At 44.4% G+C, this 19458-nt stretch overlaps 1 protein-coding gene across 1 annotated transcript in view; it reads left to right on the top strand.

Annotated features, from left to right (window-relative positions):
- The window catches only part of LOC144691913 (homeobox protein PKNOX1-like), a 124129-nt gene that overhangs the window by 67250 nt on the left and 37421 nt on the right, over window positions 1-19458 (top strand). The window contains exons 3-5 of the mRNA XM_078560487.1: window positions 9609-9742; window positions 14696-14867; window positions 16161-16331. Of these exons, the coding sequence (XP_078416613.1) occupies window positions 9609-9742; window positions 14696-14867; window positions 16161-16331 (477 nt within the window). The remainder of the gene's footprint in view (window positions 1-9608; window positions 9743-14695; window positions 14868-16160; window positions 16332-19458) is intronic.

The following is a 19458-nucleotide window of genomic DNA, read 5'->3' as shown; positions in this document are numbered from 1 at the left end:
GGTCATCATTACTGAGACTGACTTCATAATTCTAGCTGCTATGGTGGGATTTGAACCCGCATCCCCAGAGCATTAGTCTGGGCCTCTGGATTACTAGACCAGTGACATTACCACTACACCATCATCTCCACATAAGATGATGGTCTACTCCTGTCCCTATTTCTTATGTTCTCATGTCATTTTCTTAAAGGCCTCTATCAGGACATGTCTCAGACTTCCCTTTTCATAGGAAAAGAACCCCAGCCTGTTGAATCTTTCCTAATAGGTGAATCAGCTCAGCTCCAGTATTATACTTGTCAGTCTATTTTGCACTTTTTCCACTGCCCCTCTATCCTTTATATAATATAGAGACTAGACTGTGCACAGTACTGCAAAATATTGTCGATCCAACGCTCTGTATGTGATTAACGTAACCTCTGTGCTTTTCAACTCCAACCCTCTAGGAATGACTGTGAATTCTGCGGTGAGTAACTTGCCCCCTGTCTCCACAAAGCCTGTCCACTATCTACAAGGCACAAGTCAAGAGTGTGATGGAAAACTCTCCACTTGCCTTGGTGAGTGCCGCTCTAACACTCAAGAAGCTCAACACCACCCTGGACAAATTCACCTGCTAGATTGGTGCCCCATCGACCACCTCAAACATTCACTCCCTCCACCACCAATATATAGTATACACTGCTACCAATATCTACAAGATGCACTGCAGCAACTCACCAAGGCTCCTTCGACAGTACTTTCCAAACTTGCGACCTCTACCACCAAGAAGGACTAGGGCAGCAGATAAATGGGAACACCGCCACCTGAAAGTTCCCCTCCAAGCCACTCATCATCCTGACTTGGAAATATATCACCGTTCCTTCACTGTCGCTGGGTCAAAATCCTGGAACTCCCTCCCTAACAGCACTGTGGGTGTATCTACACCACATGGGCTGCAGCGGTTCAAGAAGGCAGCTCACCACCACCTTCTCAAGGGCAATTAGGGATGGGCAATAAATGCTGGCCCAGCCAGCGAAGCCCACATCCTGTGAAAGAATGACAAAAAATGAACCCCACGCTTGTTTTTTTAATGGTCTTCTTAACCCCTGGTGCTATTTTTAGATATTTGTGTATCTGAGTCACTACCTCTATTGCTCCTCGAACTCATTTAGACTCTTTTTATCCAAACAGTATGTGCCGTACTTATTCTTCCTACCAAAATACACAATCTCATATTTATCTATATTCAAATAATTTGCCAATTACTCACCCAGTATGCAAATTTACTAATATCTTACTGTATTTGGTCACCTGCTTCCTCAGTATAAACTTCAAACACCCTGCCCCAACCCCCAATCAATTTTGGTGTCATCTGCAATTTTAGGAATTTTACTTCTGATTCACAAGCCCAAATTATTTATGTAAATGGTGAGCAATGGTGGTCTTTATTTTAATTCTTTCATTGGATGCGAGCGACGCTGGCAAGGAGCTGCCTCCTTGAACCGCTGCAGTCCATGTGGTGTAGGTACACCCACAGTGCTGTTAGGGAGGGAGTTCCAGGACTTTGACCCAGCGACAGTGAAGGAACGGCGATATATTTCCAAGTCAGGATGGTGTGTAGCTTGGAGGGGTACTCCCTTGTGTCTACTGTTCTTGTCCTTTTAGTTGGTACAAGTCATGGGTCTGGTAGGTGATGTTTGATGGAGCCTTGGTGAGTTGCTGCAGTGCATCTTGTAGATGTTACACACTGCTGCTACTGTGCGTCGGTGGTGGAGGGAGTGAATGTTTGTGGACGGGGTGCCATTCAAGTGGGCTGCTTTGTCCTGGATGGTTGTTGGAGCTGCACTCATCCAGGCAAGTGGGGAGTATTCCATCACACTCCTGAATTGTGCCTTGTAGATGGTGGACAGGCTTTGTGGAGTCAGGAGGTGAGTTACTCATCGCAAAATTCTCAGCCTCTGACCTGCTCTCTGTTTATTTATACGGCTGGGTTCACTTAGTTTTCTGGCCAGTGGTAACCCCCAGGATGTTGATCAGCGATGGTAATGCCATTAAATGTCATGGGGAGATGGTTAGATTCTCAGTTTTGCTGAAAGGTCATTGACTTGAAAAAATCGCTCTGTTTCTCTCCAGCTTTGCCTGACCTGCTGAGTATTTCCAGCTTCTTTTTTGTTCTAATTTTTTTAATTCATTAATGCGATGTGGGTGTGCTGGCTGGGCCAGCATTTATTGCCCATTCCTAATTGCTCTTGAGATGGTGGTGAGCTGCCTTCTTGAACTGCTGCAGTCCATGTGGTGTAAGTACACCCACAGTGCTGTTAGGGAGGGAGTTCCAGGATTTTGACCCAGCGACAGTGAAAGAATGGTGATATATTTCCAAGACAGGGTGATGAATGACAAGGAGGGGAACTTCCAGGAGGTGGTGTTCCCATATACCTGCTGCCCTTGTCCTTTTGTTTTTATTTCAGATTTCCAGCATCCACAGTGTTTTGCTTTTGCATGTTCAGATTCTCTCTTATTAGAGATGCACTGTTGGTCAAGGATTGCATTGATGCAATAGTTAGAGATGACCTTGCTTCAGGAGATCAGGATGTAGAATCGGTTTGGGTGGAGATGAGGAATAGTAGGGGATAGAAGTCACTCATGGGAATGGTCTACAGGCCCCCTAACAGTAACCACGATATAGGTCAAAGTACACAAGAAGAAATATTCGGTGCTTGAGACAAATGGACGGCAATATTCATGGGCGATTTTAATCTACAGATAACTGGAAAAATCAGATTGGCAGTAGTACTCCTGGATGAGGAGTTCATAGAATGCTTTCAAGATAGTTTCTTAGAGCAGCACATTCTGGAACCAAGCAGAGAGCAGGTTATATTAGACTTGGTATTGTGTAATGTGACAGGATTAATTAATAACCTCAGAGTGAAGGCACCCCGAGGTAACAGTGACCACAATATGATTGAATTTTACATCCAGTTTGAAATGGAGAAGAGTGGATCTTAGACTAGTATTTTAAACTTAAATAAGGGAAAAAACTATGTGGACATGAAAGCTGAGCTAGCTGAAGAACTGGGATACTAGGTTAGAGGATAGGTTAATAGAGAAACAGTGGCAGACATTTAAGAGGATATTTCAGAATACTCAGAATAAGTATATTCTGACTATAAAGAAGAATTCTAAGGGGGAGGACCCACCATCCGTGATTAACTAAAGAATTTAAGGAAAACGTCAAACTTAAGGAAAAAGTATATAACTATGCAAAGATGAGTGGCAGGACCGATGATTGGTCAGAATATAAAGAGTGGCAGAGAATGACTAAAAGGTTAATTAGGAGAAAGAAGTTACAGTCTGAGAGGAAGCTAGCTAGAAATGTAAAAATGGATAGCAAAAGTTTCTACAGGTATTTAAAAAGGAAAGGGGTAAGTAAAGTGAGTGGAGAGTGAGAATGGGGAGCTAATAGTAGATAATAAGGAAATGGCAGATCAAATTAATAAATATTTTGCTTCTGTCTTCACTATAGAGGATACAAAAATCATTCCAGTAATGGTTGTAAATCAGGAGGTGGAGGGGAGAGAGGAACTTGGTGAAATTACAATCACTAGGGAAGTGGTACAGAGCAAACTGATGAAGCTGCGGGCTGACAAGTCTCCGGGCCCCGATGGACTTCATCCTAGGGTCTAAAAGAGGTGGATAGAGAGGTAGTAGATGAGTTGGTGTTAATTTCCAAAATTCACTAGATTTTGCGGCAGCTGGTGAGGGAACCAACAATAGGGGAAAACACACGTGACTTCATCCTCACCAACCTGCCTGCCGCAGATACATCTGTCCATGACAGTATCGTAGGAGTGACCACCGCATAGTCATTGTTGAGACAAAGTCTTGTCTTCACATTGAGGATACCCTCCATCGTGTTGTGTGGCATTACCACCGTGCTAAATGGGATAGATTTTAAACAGATCTAGCAACTCAAGACTGGGCAACCATGAGGTGCTGTGGGCCATCAGTAGCACAATTTTTTTATTCATTCAAGGCATGTGGGCCTAGCCCAGGGCAACTCCCGCCCAACTGTTTACCACTGTGCCCACCCCTGCTGGGTCTGTCCTGCCGGTGGGACAGGACATACCCAGTGATGGTGATGGTGGGACATGATCTGTAAGGTATGATTCCGTGAGGATGACTATGTCAGGCTGTTGTTTGACTAGCTTGTGAAAGACTAGTCATTAAAAGACAGCTCTCCCAATTTTTGGCACAAGCCCCCAGATGTTAGTAAGGAGGACTTTGCAAGGTCGACAGGGCTGGGTTTGTCAGTGTTGTTCCTGGTACCTAGGTCGATGCCAGGTGGTCCATCCGGTTTCATTCCTTTGAGACTTTTTAGTGGCTTGATGCCACTGAGTGGCTTACTAGGCCATTTCAGAGGGCATTTAAGAGTCAACTACATTGCTGTTGGTCTGGACTGACATGTAGGCCAGACCAGGTAAGGACAGCAGATTTCCTTCCCTGAAGGGTATTAGTGAACCAGGTGACCAGGTGGGTTTTTATGATAATCGTGATCACCATTAGACTTTTAGTTCCAGATTTTTATCGAATTCGAATTTCACCATCTGCCATGTGGGATTTGAACTCTGGTCCCGAGAGCATTCCCCTCGTTCTCTGGATTACTAGCACAGTGACAGGACCACTATGCCACCGCCACTGCCCCCCCCCCCCCCGCAATCTGTAACCTCATATCCAGGCATATCCCCCACTCTACCATTGCCACCAAGTCAGAGGATCAATCCTGGTTCAATGAAGAGTGCAGGAGGGCATGCCAGGAGCAGCACCAGGCATACCTGGTGAGGCTACAGCATAGGACTACTTGCGTGCCAAGCAGCATAAGCAGCAAGTGATAGACAGAGGTAAATGATCCCACAATCAATGGATCAGATCTAAGCTCTGCAGTCCTGCCACACCCAGTTGTGACTTGTGGTGGACAATTAAACAATTCAAGAAGAATAGCCATGATCTTAATGAATGGCGGAGCAGGCTCAACGGTCTGAATGGTCTACTTCTGTTCCTATTTCTTATGTTCTATCTCACTGGGGGAGGAGGCTCCACAAATATCCCCATCCTCAATGATGGGGGAGCCCAGCACATCAGTGCAAAAGATAAGGCTGAAGTATTTGCTACAATCTTCAGCCAGAAGTGCCAAGTGGATGATCCATCTCGGCCTCTTCCAGAGGTCCCCAGCATCACAGATGCCAGCCTTCAGCCAATTCGATTCACTCCACGTGATATCAAGAAACGGCTGAAGGCACTGGATGCTGCAAAGGCTATGGGCCCTGACAATATTCTGGCAATAGTACTGAAGACTTGCGCTCCAGAGTTTGCCGCGCCCCTAGCCAAGCTGTTCCAGTACAGCTACTACACTGACATCTACCCATCAATGTGGAAAATTGCCCAGGTATGTCCTGTACACAAAAAGCAGGAGAAATCCAACCCGGCCAATTACTGGCCCATCAGTCTACTCTCCATCAGTAAAGCGATGGAAAGTGTCAACAATAGTGCTATCAAGTGGCACTTACTGAGCAATAACCTGCTCACTGACGCTCTGTTTGTGTTCCACCAGGGTCACTCAGCTTCTGACCTCATTACAGCCTTGGTTCAAACATAGGCAAAAGAGCTGAACTCCCGAGGTGAGGTGAGAGTGACTGCCCTTGACATCAAGGCAGCATTTGACCGAGTGTGGCATCAAGGAGCCCTAGCAAAACTGGAGTCAATGGGAATCAGGGGGAAAACTCTCCGCTGGTTGGAGTCATACCTAGCACAAAGGAAGATGGTTGTGGTTGTTGGTTGTTAGATGGCTGTCGCTGTTCATGAACGAGAGGGCACAGATTTAAAGTGATTTGGGAAGAAGAAGCAAATGTGATGTGAGAAGAAGCCTTTTCACACAACGAGTCGTTCGGGTCTGGAATGCACTGCCTGGAAGTGTGGTGGCGGCAGGTTCAGCTGAGGCGTTCAAGGGGGCATTAGATGATTATTTGAATGAAACAATGTGCAGGGGAACAGGGAAAAAGCAGGGCAATGGCACTAGGTCATAATGCTTCTTTGGTGAGCCGGTGCAGACACGATGGGCTGAATGGCCTCCTGCTGTGCCATTACAATTCTTTGATCCTGTGGAGGTCAATCATTTCAGTTCCAGGACATCACTGCAGGAGTTCCTCAGGGTAGTGTCCTTGGCCCAACCATCTTCAGCTGCTTCATCAATGACTTTCCTTCCATCGCTAGGTCAGAAGTGGGGATGTTCGCTGAAGATTGCATTATGTTCACCATTCGCGAAGACTCAGACACTGAAGCAGTCCATGTCCAAGTCCAAGTGACCTGGACAACAATCCAGGCTTGGGCTGACAAGTGGCACTAACATTCATGTCACACAAGCGCCAGGTAATGACCATCTCCAACAAGAGAAAATCCAACCATCGCTTCTTGAGGTTCAATGGCATTACCATCGCTGAATCCCCCACTATCAACATCCTAAGGATTACAATTGACCAGAAACTGAACTGGACTAACCATATAAATACTGTGGCTACAAGAACAGGTCAGAGGCTGGGAATCCTGCGGCAAGTAACTCACCTCCTGACTCCCCAAAGCCTGTCCACTATCCACAAGGCACAAGTCAGGTGTGTGATGGAATATTCCCCACTTGCCTGGATGAGTGCAGCTCCCACAACACTCAAGGACACCATCTAGGAAAAAGCAGCCCACTTGATTGGCACCACATCTACAAATATTCACTCCCTCCATCATCGACGCACAGTAGCAGCAGTGTGTACCATCTACAAGGTGCACTGCAGGAATTCAGCAAGGCTCCTTCGACAGCACCTTCCAACCCACGACCACTACCATCTAGAAGGACAAGGGCAGCAGATAGATGGGAACACCATTACCTGGAAGTTTCCCTCCAAGTCGTTCATCATCCTGATTTGGAAATGTATCGCCGTTCCTTCACTGTCGCTGGGTCAAAATCCTGGAACTCCCTCCCTAACAGCACTGTGGGTTTACCTACACCACATGGACTGCAGGGGTTCAAGAAGACAGCTCACTGCCACCTTCTCAAGGGCAACTAGGGATGGGCAATAAATGCTGGCCCAGTCAACGAAGCCCATCCCGTGAATGAATAGAAGAGAAAACCCCTTTCCCTGGTGATGGTGATTGTATTAAACTCCTTCCTGCCTTTCACCTTTTGAATTTCAAGAATTTTGGGAAGTTTACTAAGCTCTCTAACCTCAAGATAGGCACAAGATACCTGTTCAATGCCTCTGCCATTTCTTTGTTTTCCAATATCAATTACACAGACTCACTCTTTAGAGTTCCAAAACTAGCTTTAGTTACTCTTTTCCTTTTCAAATACTTGTAGAAACTTTTACTATCTTTTTATACTACTAGCTTACTTTCTGTCATACTCTGCTTCCTGTCTCTTTATTATCTTTTTCGTCATTCTTTGCTGGTTCTTAAAATCTGTGGGACAAGGCCATGGAAGGATTTGAAAACAAGGATGAGAATTTTAAAATCAAGATGTTGCTTGACCAAGAGTCAAAATAGGTCAGTGTGAACAGGGGTGATAGGGGGGAATGGGTACTTGCATCAGTTAAGACATGAGCAGCAGAGTTTTGGATGACCTCAAGTTTGAAGGGTAGATGAAGGCATGTATGAGGGTTTCAGCAGCATATGAGCTGAAACTGGGGTGAAATTACAGAGGTTGAAATGGGCGGCCTTAGTAATGGCCTGAAAATTTAGTCAAAAACTCACCTTGGGGTCAAGTATTAATTATTATGTAATATGGGTTGTGCAAATAAACTCAGCGTTAGAATGTTTTTACACTGGAGCTGAAGACATTATGAAGAATTATGATAAATATTAATTGATTGTTTGCAGTGATTGCAGAGATAGTAATTAGGGACATAGATTTAAAGAAGACCTGAGAGTCTAGTTGGAGAATGGAGTTCTGTGTCACCAGTCATTGTTGAAGCAGATTTTTAAAAAAATCTTTCTTAAAAAGGAGCAAGAGAGACCAAAGAAAAGTGTTAAAAGGAGTGGGAAGTGAGTAGGAGATTGGAATTGGTGCACACTATGGTTTCAGTATGGGGCAGCCTGGTTAACCGATATGTTGATGAATTACCAGTCCCAGCATGCTTCTATTGAAAGGGTAAAGGGCAGGAACCTCTTTACACTTTATTCACTAGACCACTGTCATGTGCCTCAGTGCTGGAGCAGGGTGGCATTGTGCTAGGCATTGGAGCAGGTCACCCCTCTTAAGCACAGGTGGTACCTAGCCCAAGACAGTTGTTGAGAGAATAAGATATTTATATACATCCTTCTGAAAATGGGCTCAGCTGATGAAACTAGGAATGTGATGTTTCTACTCCCTGCTTGCAGGCGGAGGATTGCTACAGTTTTTTTTATTCATTCACGGGATGTGGGCTTCACTGGCTGGGCCAGCATTTATTGCCCATCCCTAGTTGCTCTTGAGAAGGTGGTGGTGAGCTGCCCTCTTGAATCGCTGCAGCCCCTGTGGTCTAGGTACACCCATAGTGCTGTTAGGAAGAGAGTTCCAGGATTTTGACCCAGCGACAGTGAAGGAACGGCGATATATTTCCAGGTCAGGATGGTGGGTGACTTGGAGGGAAACTTGCAGGTGGTGGTGTTCCCATCTATCTGCTGCCCTTGTGTTTCTAGATGGTAGTGGTCATGGGTTTGGAAGGTGCTGTCTAAGGAGCCTTGGTGAATTCCTGCTTTAGTTTGCTTAAGGTTAATTGGGCTGTGGAAGCAAGGTTAAAATTAGCCAGGGTGCTTGGCCTTGATCACACTCTGGTGAGCATTACTAGAAAGTGAATATGAATAAACACTGGTGCGGATGGAATTGAATTGAATTTGAAAGTCTCTGTGGTTAAAATAAGCTGCTGAAATTCATTATCTAGTCTCACATGAAGAATAAGCAGTTGAGTAAAGTACAACTGGGTCTGTGTGCCCCAGTTTGTACTCTAGTAAGGGTTAGCACTCCCACTGAATTAGCAGGAACAATCAGAAAGAAGTAATAACTTTAAACTATGTTTAAAGCCTGGCACTTGTCAGGCATTTGGCCTTCAGATATTTTGTGCTTGGCAAAGGAGTATTCCTTGAAGGTTTGGTGGCAGTAGGACCAGGAAAAGGCCATTGAGCATCCTTGAGCTGTTTCTGCCATTCAGTGAGATCATGGTTGATCTATATCTTAACTTTGTTTATCCACCTTAGCTCCTTGATCCTTGATGTTATATACTCAAGGGAATACAAGCCTTGTTTATGCAATTTGACATCCTTTTTTAAATTAACCCTTTTGGTTCTGGGATAAAACTTAACCTGTATTCTGGTTCTTATCATCTGAGACTGTAGACTTGGCAGTACTGGGTTTGGGAAACCTGAAACAGGCATTGGTGTAGGAAAACCGATAGCTGGGTCAGGAGACTGAAGTTACTGGTCTGAAAAACTAAACTGACTTGCAAGTTCAGCAGCTGATGATGGTGTAAGGTTGTCCCTTACTGGGATTTGTCATTTAGTTTGAGAAGTGTTGAATGTGTTCGCTGAGTTGATGTGTTTGATCTCTGTGTTTCCAGATGCCAGTCATACCCCAGATGTCCAGCAACACTGAAGCAGGTCCGAGTTGCACCAAGTCTGACCCCGATGCCTCGAGCCCTGTCCCTGCTGAATCTCAGACATCTATGGAAGCTGACAAAGGAGCCATTTACAGGTAGAGCTGCATCAAATCTTCCTGCAGTTTGGCAACAGTTGCATAGCCTAGAGTTCAAATATAAAAATAACTGCAAGTGCTAGAAACATACAACTAATACAGAGATAGAAAAGTGGATTAACAGTGGTGAGTAAAATCTTCATCAACTGAAGAGTTGCCAGCTATGCCAGTTTGTGTAGAGACTGAAGCGTTAGCCCACTTCTCTTTCACAGGTGGATCAGCTATATATTTCCTGTATTTCTGTATTTATTTATACCATGGTTTTAAAAGCATATCATTTTAAATGTGGTTACAATTGACTTAAGACTTGGCAATCTGCAGGGGGTAGGCACAAATGGGTCATTTTCTACTTGGCAGGATGTGATGAGTTGGTGTGCCACATGGATCTGTGCTGGGGCCTCAACTTTTTACAATTGATATAAATGACTTGGATGAAGGGACCAAAGAAATGGTTGCTAAATTTGCTGATGATACAAAGATATGTAGGAAAGTAAGTTGTGAAGAGGACATAAAGAGGCTACAAGAAGATACAGATAGGTTAAGTGAACAGGTAAAGATCTGGCAAATGGAGTATAATGTGGGGAAATGTGAGATTGTCAATTTTGACAGGAAGAATAAAAAAGAAGCTTATTATCTAAATGGTAAGAGATTGTAGAGCTCTGAGATTCAGAAGGATCTGGGTGTTGTAGTGCATAAATCGCAAAAGGTTAGTATGCAGGTACAGCAGGTAATTAGGAAAGCTAATAGAATGTTATCACTTATTGTGAGGGGAATTGAATACAAAAGTAGGGAGGTTATGCTTCAGTTCTACAGAACATTGGTGAGACCGTGTCTGGAGTATTGTGTACAGCATTGGTCGCCTTATTTAAGGAAGGATGTAAATTAATCGGAAACCGTTCAAAGAAGGTTTATTAGACTAATACCTGGAATGGACGGGTTCTCTTATGAGACCACAAGACCATAAGACATAGGAACAGAAGTAGGCCATTCGGTCCATCGAGTCTGCTCCACCATTCAATGAGATCATGGCTGACCTGATAACCCTCAACTCCACTTTCCTCATAACCCTTGATTCCCTTACTGATTAAAAATCTGTTTTAAATGGCGACCCCTTACTCTGAGATTGTGCCCTCTGGCCCTCGACTCTCCCACAAGGGGAAACAACCTCTCAGCATCTACCCTGTAAAGTCCCCTTTTCAATAAGGCCGCCTCTCATTCTTCTAAACTCCAGTGAGTACAGGCCCAACCTACTCAACCTCTCCTCATAAGAAAATCCCACAATACCCGGAATCAGCCGAGTAAACCAACTCTGGACTGCCTCCAATGCCAGTATATCTTTCCTTAAGATGAGGGGACCAAAACTGTTCACAGTATTCTAGGTGTGGTCTAACTAGTGCCTTGTATAGTTTTAGCAAGACTCCCTATTTTTATACCTCATTCCCTTTGAGGCCAACATTCCATTTGCCTTCCCTATTACCTGTTGATCTTGTATGTTAGCTTTTTGGAATTTATGCACAAGGACCCCCAAATCCCTCTGTGTTGCAGCTTTCTGCAGGCTTTCTCCATTTAAAAAATATTCAGCTCTTCTATTCTTCCTGCCAAAGTGCATAACCTCACATTTTCCCACATTATATTCCATCTGCTACTTTTTTGCCCACTCACTTAACCGTCTATATCCCTCTGTAGACTCTTTGTGTCATCGTCACCACATGCCTTCCCACCTATTTTTGTATTATCCGCAAATTTGACGAGGGTACATTCACTTCCCTCATCCAAGTCGTTAATCTTTATTATAAATAACTGAGCCGCCAGCACTGATCCCTGTGACACTTCACTAGTTACAGGTTGCCATCTTGAAAATACCCCCTTATCCCAACTCTCCGCCTTCTATTAGTTAGCCAATCCTCTATCCATGATAAAATACTAAGCCTAACGCCATGGGCTCTTATCTTATTAAGTAGCCTTATGTGTGATACCTTACTGAATGCCTTTTGGAAACCCAAATATATTACATCTATTGGTTCCCCTTTATTTATCCTGCTAATTACCTCCTCAAAGAATTCTAATAAATTTGTCAGGCATGATTTCCCCTTCATGAAGCCATGCTAACTCCGCTTAATTAGATTATGTAATTCTAAATGCTCTGCTATTACATCCTTTATAATAGACTCCAACATTTTCCCACTGACAGATGTCAAGCTAACTGGCCTGTAGTTACCTGTTTTTTATTTCCCTCCCTTTTTGAATAAGGGTGTTACATTAGCAGTTTTCCGATCCTCTGAGACTTTTCCAGAATCTAAGGATTCTTGGAAGATTACTACCAGTGTATCCACTAACTCTGCAGCTACTTCCTTTAATATCCTAGGATGCAAACCATCAGGTCCAGGAGACTTATTGGCCTTTAGCCCCATTGGATTCCCTAGTACCTTTTCTCTAGTGATAGTTATTGTATTTATTGTCTCCCCCTCTTTTGCCCCTTGATTATTTAGTTTTGGAATGCTGTTAGTGTCTTCGACCGTGAAGACTGAAGCAAAGTATTTATTCAACTCCTCTGCCATTTCTTGGTTCCCCATTATTATTTCCCCAGCCTCATTCTCTAAGGGGCCTATGTTCACATTGGTCTCTCTCTTCCTTTTTATATATTTAAAGAAGCTCTTATTGTTCATTTTTATATTGCTTGCTAGTTTACCCTCAAAGTTTATTTTCTCCCTCTTTATTATTTTTTGGTCATCTTTTGTTGGTTTTTAAACTTTCCCAATCCTCTGGCTTACCATTAATCTTTGCCACATTGTACGTCTTTTCTTTTAATTTGATATTATCCTAAGCTTCCTTGGAAACCATGGTTGGTTTATCCCATTCCTTGAATCCTTCTTCCTCACTGGGATATATCTTTGTTGTGAATCATGAACTATTTTCTTAAGCATCTGCCATTGACCGTTTTTTCCTGCTAAAAACCTATCCCAGTGCACTCCAGTGAATGCATTCCTTTGTAATTACCCTTATTTAAGTTTAGCACAGTTGTTTCCGACCCAAGTTTCTCATTCTCAAACTGAATGCTAATTTCTACCATATTATGATCACTGTTTCCTAGGAAAGGTTGAATAGGTTGGGCTTGTATCCACTGGAGTTTAGAAGAGTAAGAGGCGGCTTGATTGAAACTTAAGATCCTGAGGGGTCTTGACAGGGCGGATGTGGAGAGGATGTTTCCTCTTGTGGGAGAATCTAGAACTAGAGGTCACTGTTTAAAAATAAGGGGTTGCCCATTTAAGACAGTGATGAGGAGAATTTTTTTTCTGAGGGTCATGAGCCTTTGGACCTCTCTTCCTCCTAAAGCAGAGTCTTTGAATATTTTTAAGGCAGAGCTAGATAGATTCTTGATTAACAAGGGGGTGAAGGGGTATTGGGGATAGGCAGGAATGTGAAGTTGAGGTTACAGTAGTGCTGTGTAGATGAGGGCAGTGCAGTGCAGTACATGGACTTCAGTAAGGCTTTTGACAAGGTCCCGCATGGGAGAATGGTCAAGAATGTAAGAGCCCATGGGATCCAGGGCAGTTTGGCAAATTGCATCCAAAATTGGCTTAGTGGCAGGAGGCAGAGGATGATGGTCGAAAGTTGTTTTTGCAATTGGAAGCCTCTGATGAGTGGTGTACCACAGAGATCGGTGCTGGGACCCTTGCTGTTTGACATGTACATTAGTGATTTAGATGTGAATATAGGAGGTATGATCAGTCAGTTTGCAGATGACACAAAAATTGGTGGTGTCATTAAATAGTGAGGAGGAAAGCCTTAGATTACAGGACGATATAGATGGGTTGGTAAGATGGGCAGAGCAGTGGCAAATGGAATTTAATCCTGAGAAGTGTGAGGTGATGCATTTTGGGAGGATTAACATGGCAAGCGAATACACAATGAATAGTAGGACCCTAGGAAGTACAGACGATCAGAGGGACCTTGGTGTACATGTCCATAGATCCCTGAAGGCAGCAGCACGGGTAGATAAGGTGGTTAAGGAGGCATATGGGATAACTTGCCTTTATTAGCCGAGGCATAGAATATAAGAGCAGGGAGGTTATGTTGGAGCTGTATAAAATGCTAGTTAGGCCACAGCTGGAGTACTGTGTGCAGTTGTGGTCACCACACTATAGGAAGGATGTGATTGCACTGGAGAGGGTGCAGAGGGGAGTCACCAGGATGTTGCCTGGGCTGGAGCGTTTCAGGTATGAAGAGAGACTGGATAGGCTAGGGTTATTTTCCTTAGAGCAGAGAAGGCTGAGGGAGGACCTGACAGAGGTATACAAAATTATGAGGGGCAAAGATAGGGTAGAGAGGAAGAAAATTTTCCCCTTAGCGGAGGTGTCAATAACCAGGGGGCATAGATTTAAGGTAAGGGGCAGGAGGTTTAGAGGGGATTTGAGGAAAAGTTTTTTCACTCAGAGGGTGGGGGGTATTTGGAACACACTGCCTGAGAGGGTGGTAGAGGCAGGAACCCTCACAACATTTAAGAAAAGTATTTAGACGAGCGCTTGAAATGCCATAGCATACAGGACTACAGACCAAGTGCTGGAAAATGGGGTTAGAATAGATGGGTGCTTGATGGCCGGCATGGACACAATGGGCCAAACGGCCTGTTTCTGTGCTTATAACTCTATGGCTCTTTGACATTCAGATCAGTCATGATCTTATTGAATGGCGGAGCAGGCTCAAGGGGCCAAGTGTCCTACTCCTGCTCCTAATTCATACGTTCATACAAGTGAGAAGGTCTTCCGTTTCCCAGTCCTTTCTACCTCCTGAAGGGTACAGAATATCCCCAAAAAATAACAAAAGCACATGTTGGAGATTCCAGTAAAAATAACTATGCAGATTATTCCTTCTGGGTTTCAATGTTGAAAGATTGTGAGAGTCCGTAACAGACTGCAGCAGCTGATCTTTGTGCTCTCCTGTATTTGTTTGCAGACATCCTCTATTCCCACTCTTGGCTCTCCTGTTTGAGAAATGTGAGCAGTCGACCCAAGGCTCTGAGTGCATCACCTCAGCAAGCTTCGACGTAGACATTGAGAACTTTGTTCGCAAACAGGAAAAGGAAGGGAAACCATTTTTCAGTGAAGATCCAGAAATTGACAACCTGGTAGGTTGTGATGTATTGGGAGCTGTCTGTGCGTAGCCCAGGCTTCCATGGGAATCCATACCTCCGATGTTATACTTGTTGCTCTCTTCAGAAATCTCCCCAATGTTTCATTTTTAAGCACCTGGCAGGTGCTGTGCCTGATGGGACAGGTTAATTAATGTGGCGGTATTCAATTTCTTTGGGTATTTGCAAGATATTGTACTCTCAACAATGATAGATGGCAGGCATGGTACTGTGAAGCTACCCGCAATTTGTTTAGGGAAATGGACTTTATTTGTCATTGTCAGTGCAGCTCTTAATTCCAACTCTTATAAAACGGTGCTTTTGTTAAAACTAAAGTGAGGCCACAAATGGACACGTACTCATGGTTAGTACTATCTACTGCTCTGCCCTGGTACTCAGTATTGCAATTCTACTGTGCACAATCTTCCAGGTTATAAATGAGCTCCTGTGTACATGTGACAAACATTGGAAGTTGGATGGAGGGAGGCTGCACTGCTTGGATTAGGGAACTGATTTCCTTACTGACATTACAAGCTCTAGAATGAATAAGAATGATTGTGCATTCAATTTATATTTTTCACTATTAATGCAATTTTTTGAATCAGAACTTTTGTTGAAGACTGAGACCATTCAGCCCCTCATCTTTGTTCCACTGCAAACTCCACATTGGAGATGCTGTCTACTCTAATTCCCTTTAATATTTTTCTCTTTACGTATTTCTCTGATTTTCCTCAAATTCCATGATTGACTCAGTTTCAAGAACCAGTTATGGTAATGAATTACATACTCTAATAACTCTTTGCATGAAAATACTTCATCTAACCTCCTGCTTTACATTTCTAACCTTGATAAAGTTTATGACCCTTGTTAGCAGATCATCGAAAGTGGAAATGATCTTTCCCTATTTACCCTCTTAAGCACTTCATAATTTTGAACAGATCTCCTTATGCACTTCTCTCATGCCCTTTTTAAAAAAATGTTTCCTCCTGTCTATTCTCTTTCGATACTGGTGATATTCTTGTGAATGGACTTTAAACTTTTCCACTGAGAGATCTACTGGTGGAGTTAGTGGTAGTAATTACTTCAACATAGAAACAGACTCTCCTCAGTCAGTACAAGTATGAACACAATCTCTAAATTCAGTCTCCTGGAAGTGATTGTAAATGTTGTAGCTGTTATTTACCTTTATTTTGTCCCGGTTGCTATAAAGACTTTTACATTAACTTTGATTAGCTCAAATTTATGGTGCTATCTGCTATTTATTTCATCTTTCCTTTTTGCATCATGTAGATGGTGAAAGCAATCCAAGTGTTGCGTATTCATCTGTTGGAGCTAGAGAAGGTTAATGATCTGTGCAAAGATTTCTGCAACCGTTACATTGCTTGTCTGAAAACTAAAATGAACAGTGAAAACCTACTGAGCAGTGATCCGGGAGGTCCTTATGCATCTGTTCAGACACAGGTAATGAATGGTGGCTACTCTATAAACTGTCTCTTCCCACCCAATACCCTCCCATCCCGTACAATCCACCGTCAGTGTGTTAACTGAAGGTCTCAAATTCTATGAGTTTTTTATTTTATGACTATGAGAAATTGATTGTTCAGGAAACTGGTGTAGCTACTGCAGGATCTTTAAGTGAGGAATAAAATATTAAAGTTTAGGGACTTTAAACTTGCAAAGCTTTTATGTTCACTAATTATGCAGTGATTTACTCTAAAGAGTAGGATTCCTGTTCCTGCAGACTGTTTCATTAGGCCTGGGAATCTCTGGGTTGCTTTAGCTTTATTTTTTTTCCCCAACTGTTGGACATAATGTTCTGAGATTGTAATAACTTCCACCATTAACAGCTGTCAAAAAAGCAAAGCCTCATTGCAATAGCTCAACAACTCAGCCTGGTCCTCTCAGATATACTTAGTAATACAGGTGCAGTACCTTAAATCCGGCAACTGAAAACTGGCAATGTCCAAAAAGCGGACGTGTTTTTAAGCGGGCCATGGACACAAGTGCATAATTAGAATTTAACTATTCATCCCCTGAAAGATTTGTATTATTCTGCTAGATTTTTCTGCTAGGATGAATCAATTAAGTGATGGGCAGCAGAGGTTTAGATGAGCTTTAGCTTAGAGAGGTTGTAAGATGGGAGGCCAGACGTGATAGTTGAGTCTGGAAGTTATAATGCTATAGATGAGAGTTTCAGCAGTAGATAAGCTGAGACAGGAAATTGAGATGGGTGGTGTTACAGAGGTGAAAGTAGTAATCAGCACTGAATTCTGTTCTTTCGCTTCACTCTATAGAGTTTCTCTCAAAGCTGCAGCTGTCTCTCAGAGGCCCTGTAAAGATTGTAAACCAACTAAGAATGTACCTGAGATAAAAACAAAATACTGCAGATGCTAGAAATCTGAAATTAAAACAGAAAGCGCTGGAAAAACTCAGCAGGCCTGGCAGCATCTGTGGAGAGACAAACAGAGTTAATGTTTCGAGTCCGTATGATTCTTTTTCAGAACTAAAGAGAAGTAGAAATGTGATGGAGGTTATACTGTTTAAGAGCAGGACTTGAAACATTGGGCGGAATCATCCCAGATCTGCATTAAGTGCAGTAGCCGGCCGCAATGGCAGCTTTTCACGCCGTATCATCCCAAACCCGCCGTATTAATTATGCATTCCCAGTAAACGCTTCATTTCCATGGTGCGTGGACTCTCATTCGGCCGGCACGCTGTCACCTTGCCGCTTCCTCACACCAGGCGCCATATTTAAAGCCCAGCTGCGCGCACACCTCTCAGTGCTTCCAGCCCACGACCACTGCAAAGAAGACATGGCCCTGAAAGGAAAGAAGACTGCAGCCCCCAGGTTCAATAGCGCGTCCCTCAAACGCCTTTTGGATGGAGTGGAGGCCCGCCGTGATGTTCTGCACCCCCGCTCTGACCGCAGGATGGGCAACATCATCATCCAGCTTGGGAGGCGGTGGTCAGCACCAATGCCCTGCAAAACAGGACAGGCACCTGGTGCCACAAGAGGATGAATGATCTCCTCTGTCCCATCAGGGCAAGTCACTCATCTCATCACCCTCAACTCACACACTCAGAAACCCTTCACACATCCACAGGGCCCTCACTCACTGCCAGTGCAAGGGACATCACCATTCACTCTCTCACACACACCGTCATTGTCCATTGGACATGGACATGTCCATGTCCATGGGACCACTTACCGCCCACACATGCCAGGCATATTTATCATCTGGCCTGGCAGGCATCTTGCTTACACTCCCTCCACCTCTATTCATGCAGGACAAGCTGGCACACAACAAGAGAGAGGTCCCAGACCGGTGGAGGAATGCCCGAAATCAAGGTCCTCATGGACTTTGAAAACAGAGCCATCTAGCTGGCCAGCGATGATCTGGACCATTCCTGTGCTGACGGTGAGAGCGGTGGTGCTCTACCAAGTGAGGACCCAACAGTGCAACATCCATCAGACAACCATGCAGTGAGCGATGTGTCCTCTTTCACAGGCCACTGCCATGCACTAATTCACCAAGGCTCCTTAGACAGCACCTTCCAAACCCATGACCACTACCATCTAGAAGCACAAGGGCAGGAGATAGATGGGAACACCACCACCTGGAAGGTTCCCCTCCAAGTCACTCACCATCCTGACTTGGAAATTTATCGCCGTTCCTTCACTGTCGCTGGGTCAAAATCCTGGAACTCCCTTCCTAACAGCACTGTGGGTGTACCTACACCACATGGACTGCAGCGGTTCAAGAAGGCAGTTCACCACCACCTTCTCAGGGGCAACCAGGGATGGGCAATAAATGCTGACCCAGCCATCGACGCGTCACATCCCATGAATTAATAAAAATAAAATTCTCTCCTGCGAAAGGCACATCTGCCAAACAGCTGACGGAGTCCACGACCCAAGGCCTCCAGTCAAGCCCCGAAGAAACTTCATAACCTCTGCTCCTGCGTCTTATGGTCTAAGAAACCTCTGAAGATAATCTGAAGGCCCCCTCCCTGATGTCCCGTCACAACGCAGAGGCACTCACCTCGGTGGGACTTAGCTATAGAGTAGCACCAGGATTATAATCTGGTGAGCACATCACACTCTCTGATCCACAGCAGGCACCGGCAGGGACTTCCCAGGTGTCAGGCACTCGGAGGACTGCTGGAGGAGAGAAATTTTTGAGTCTGAGTCAGATCACGAGCCTCTGGACTCGGTCATGTCACAGTTGCTGCAGCTGCAACGGATGTCCGCTGCACTCCTCAGATTGCAAGGCGTGATGGAGGAGTCCGTCTGTCTTCAGGCTGAGGCAATAGCACTAGCATGCCAACGCACCGAGGGCAACACTGGTAGGATGGCTGCCGCAATGGAGACTTTGGTCGAGGACATTGCTCCTGCACTGCTGCATGGGATCAAATCTATCGCTGATGCCATAGTTGGCCTCCAACAGGCTGTACGCAAGAGGGATGTGGAGCAGCTCAACCTCACTCCAGCTTCCTCTTCTCCTCAAGGAGTCAGCCAGGGGCCCTCAGGGAGGAGGATCAGCAGGTGCACACCCCAGGGCCATCCACCCAGGTGACTCTGGGAGCG

The sequence above is a fragment of the Cetorhinus maximus genome, chromosome 16 (genome assembly GCF_964194155.1).
Source record: "Cetorhinus maximus chromosome 16, sCetMax3.hap1.1, whole genome shotgun sequence".
Taxonomy (NCBI): domain Eukaryota; kingdom Metazoa; phylum Chordata; class Chondrichthyes; order Lamniformes; family Cetorhinidae; genus Cetorhinus; species Cetorhinus maximus.
The sequence above is the reverse complement of the archived record's forward strand: the minus strand, read 5'-3'. Positions and strand labels throughout refer to the sequence as shown.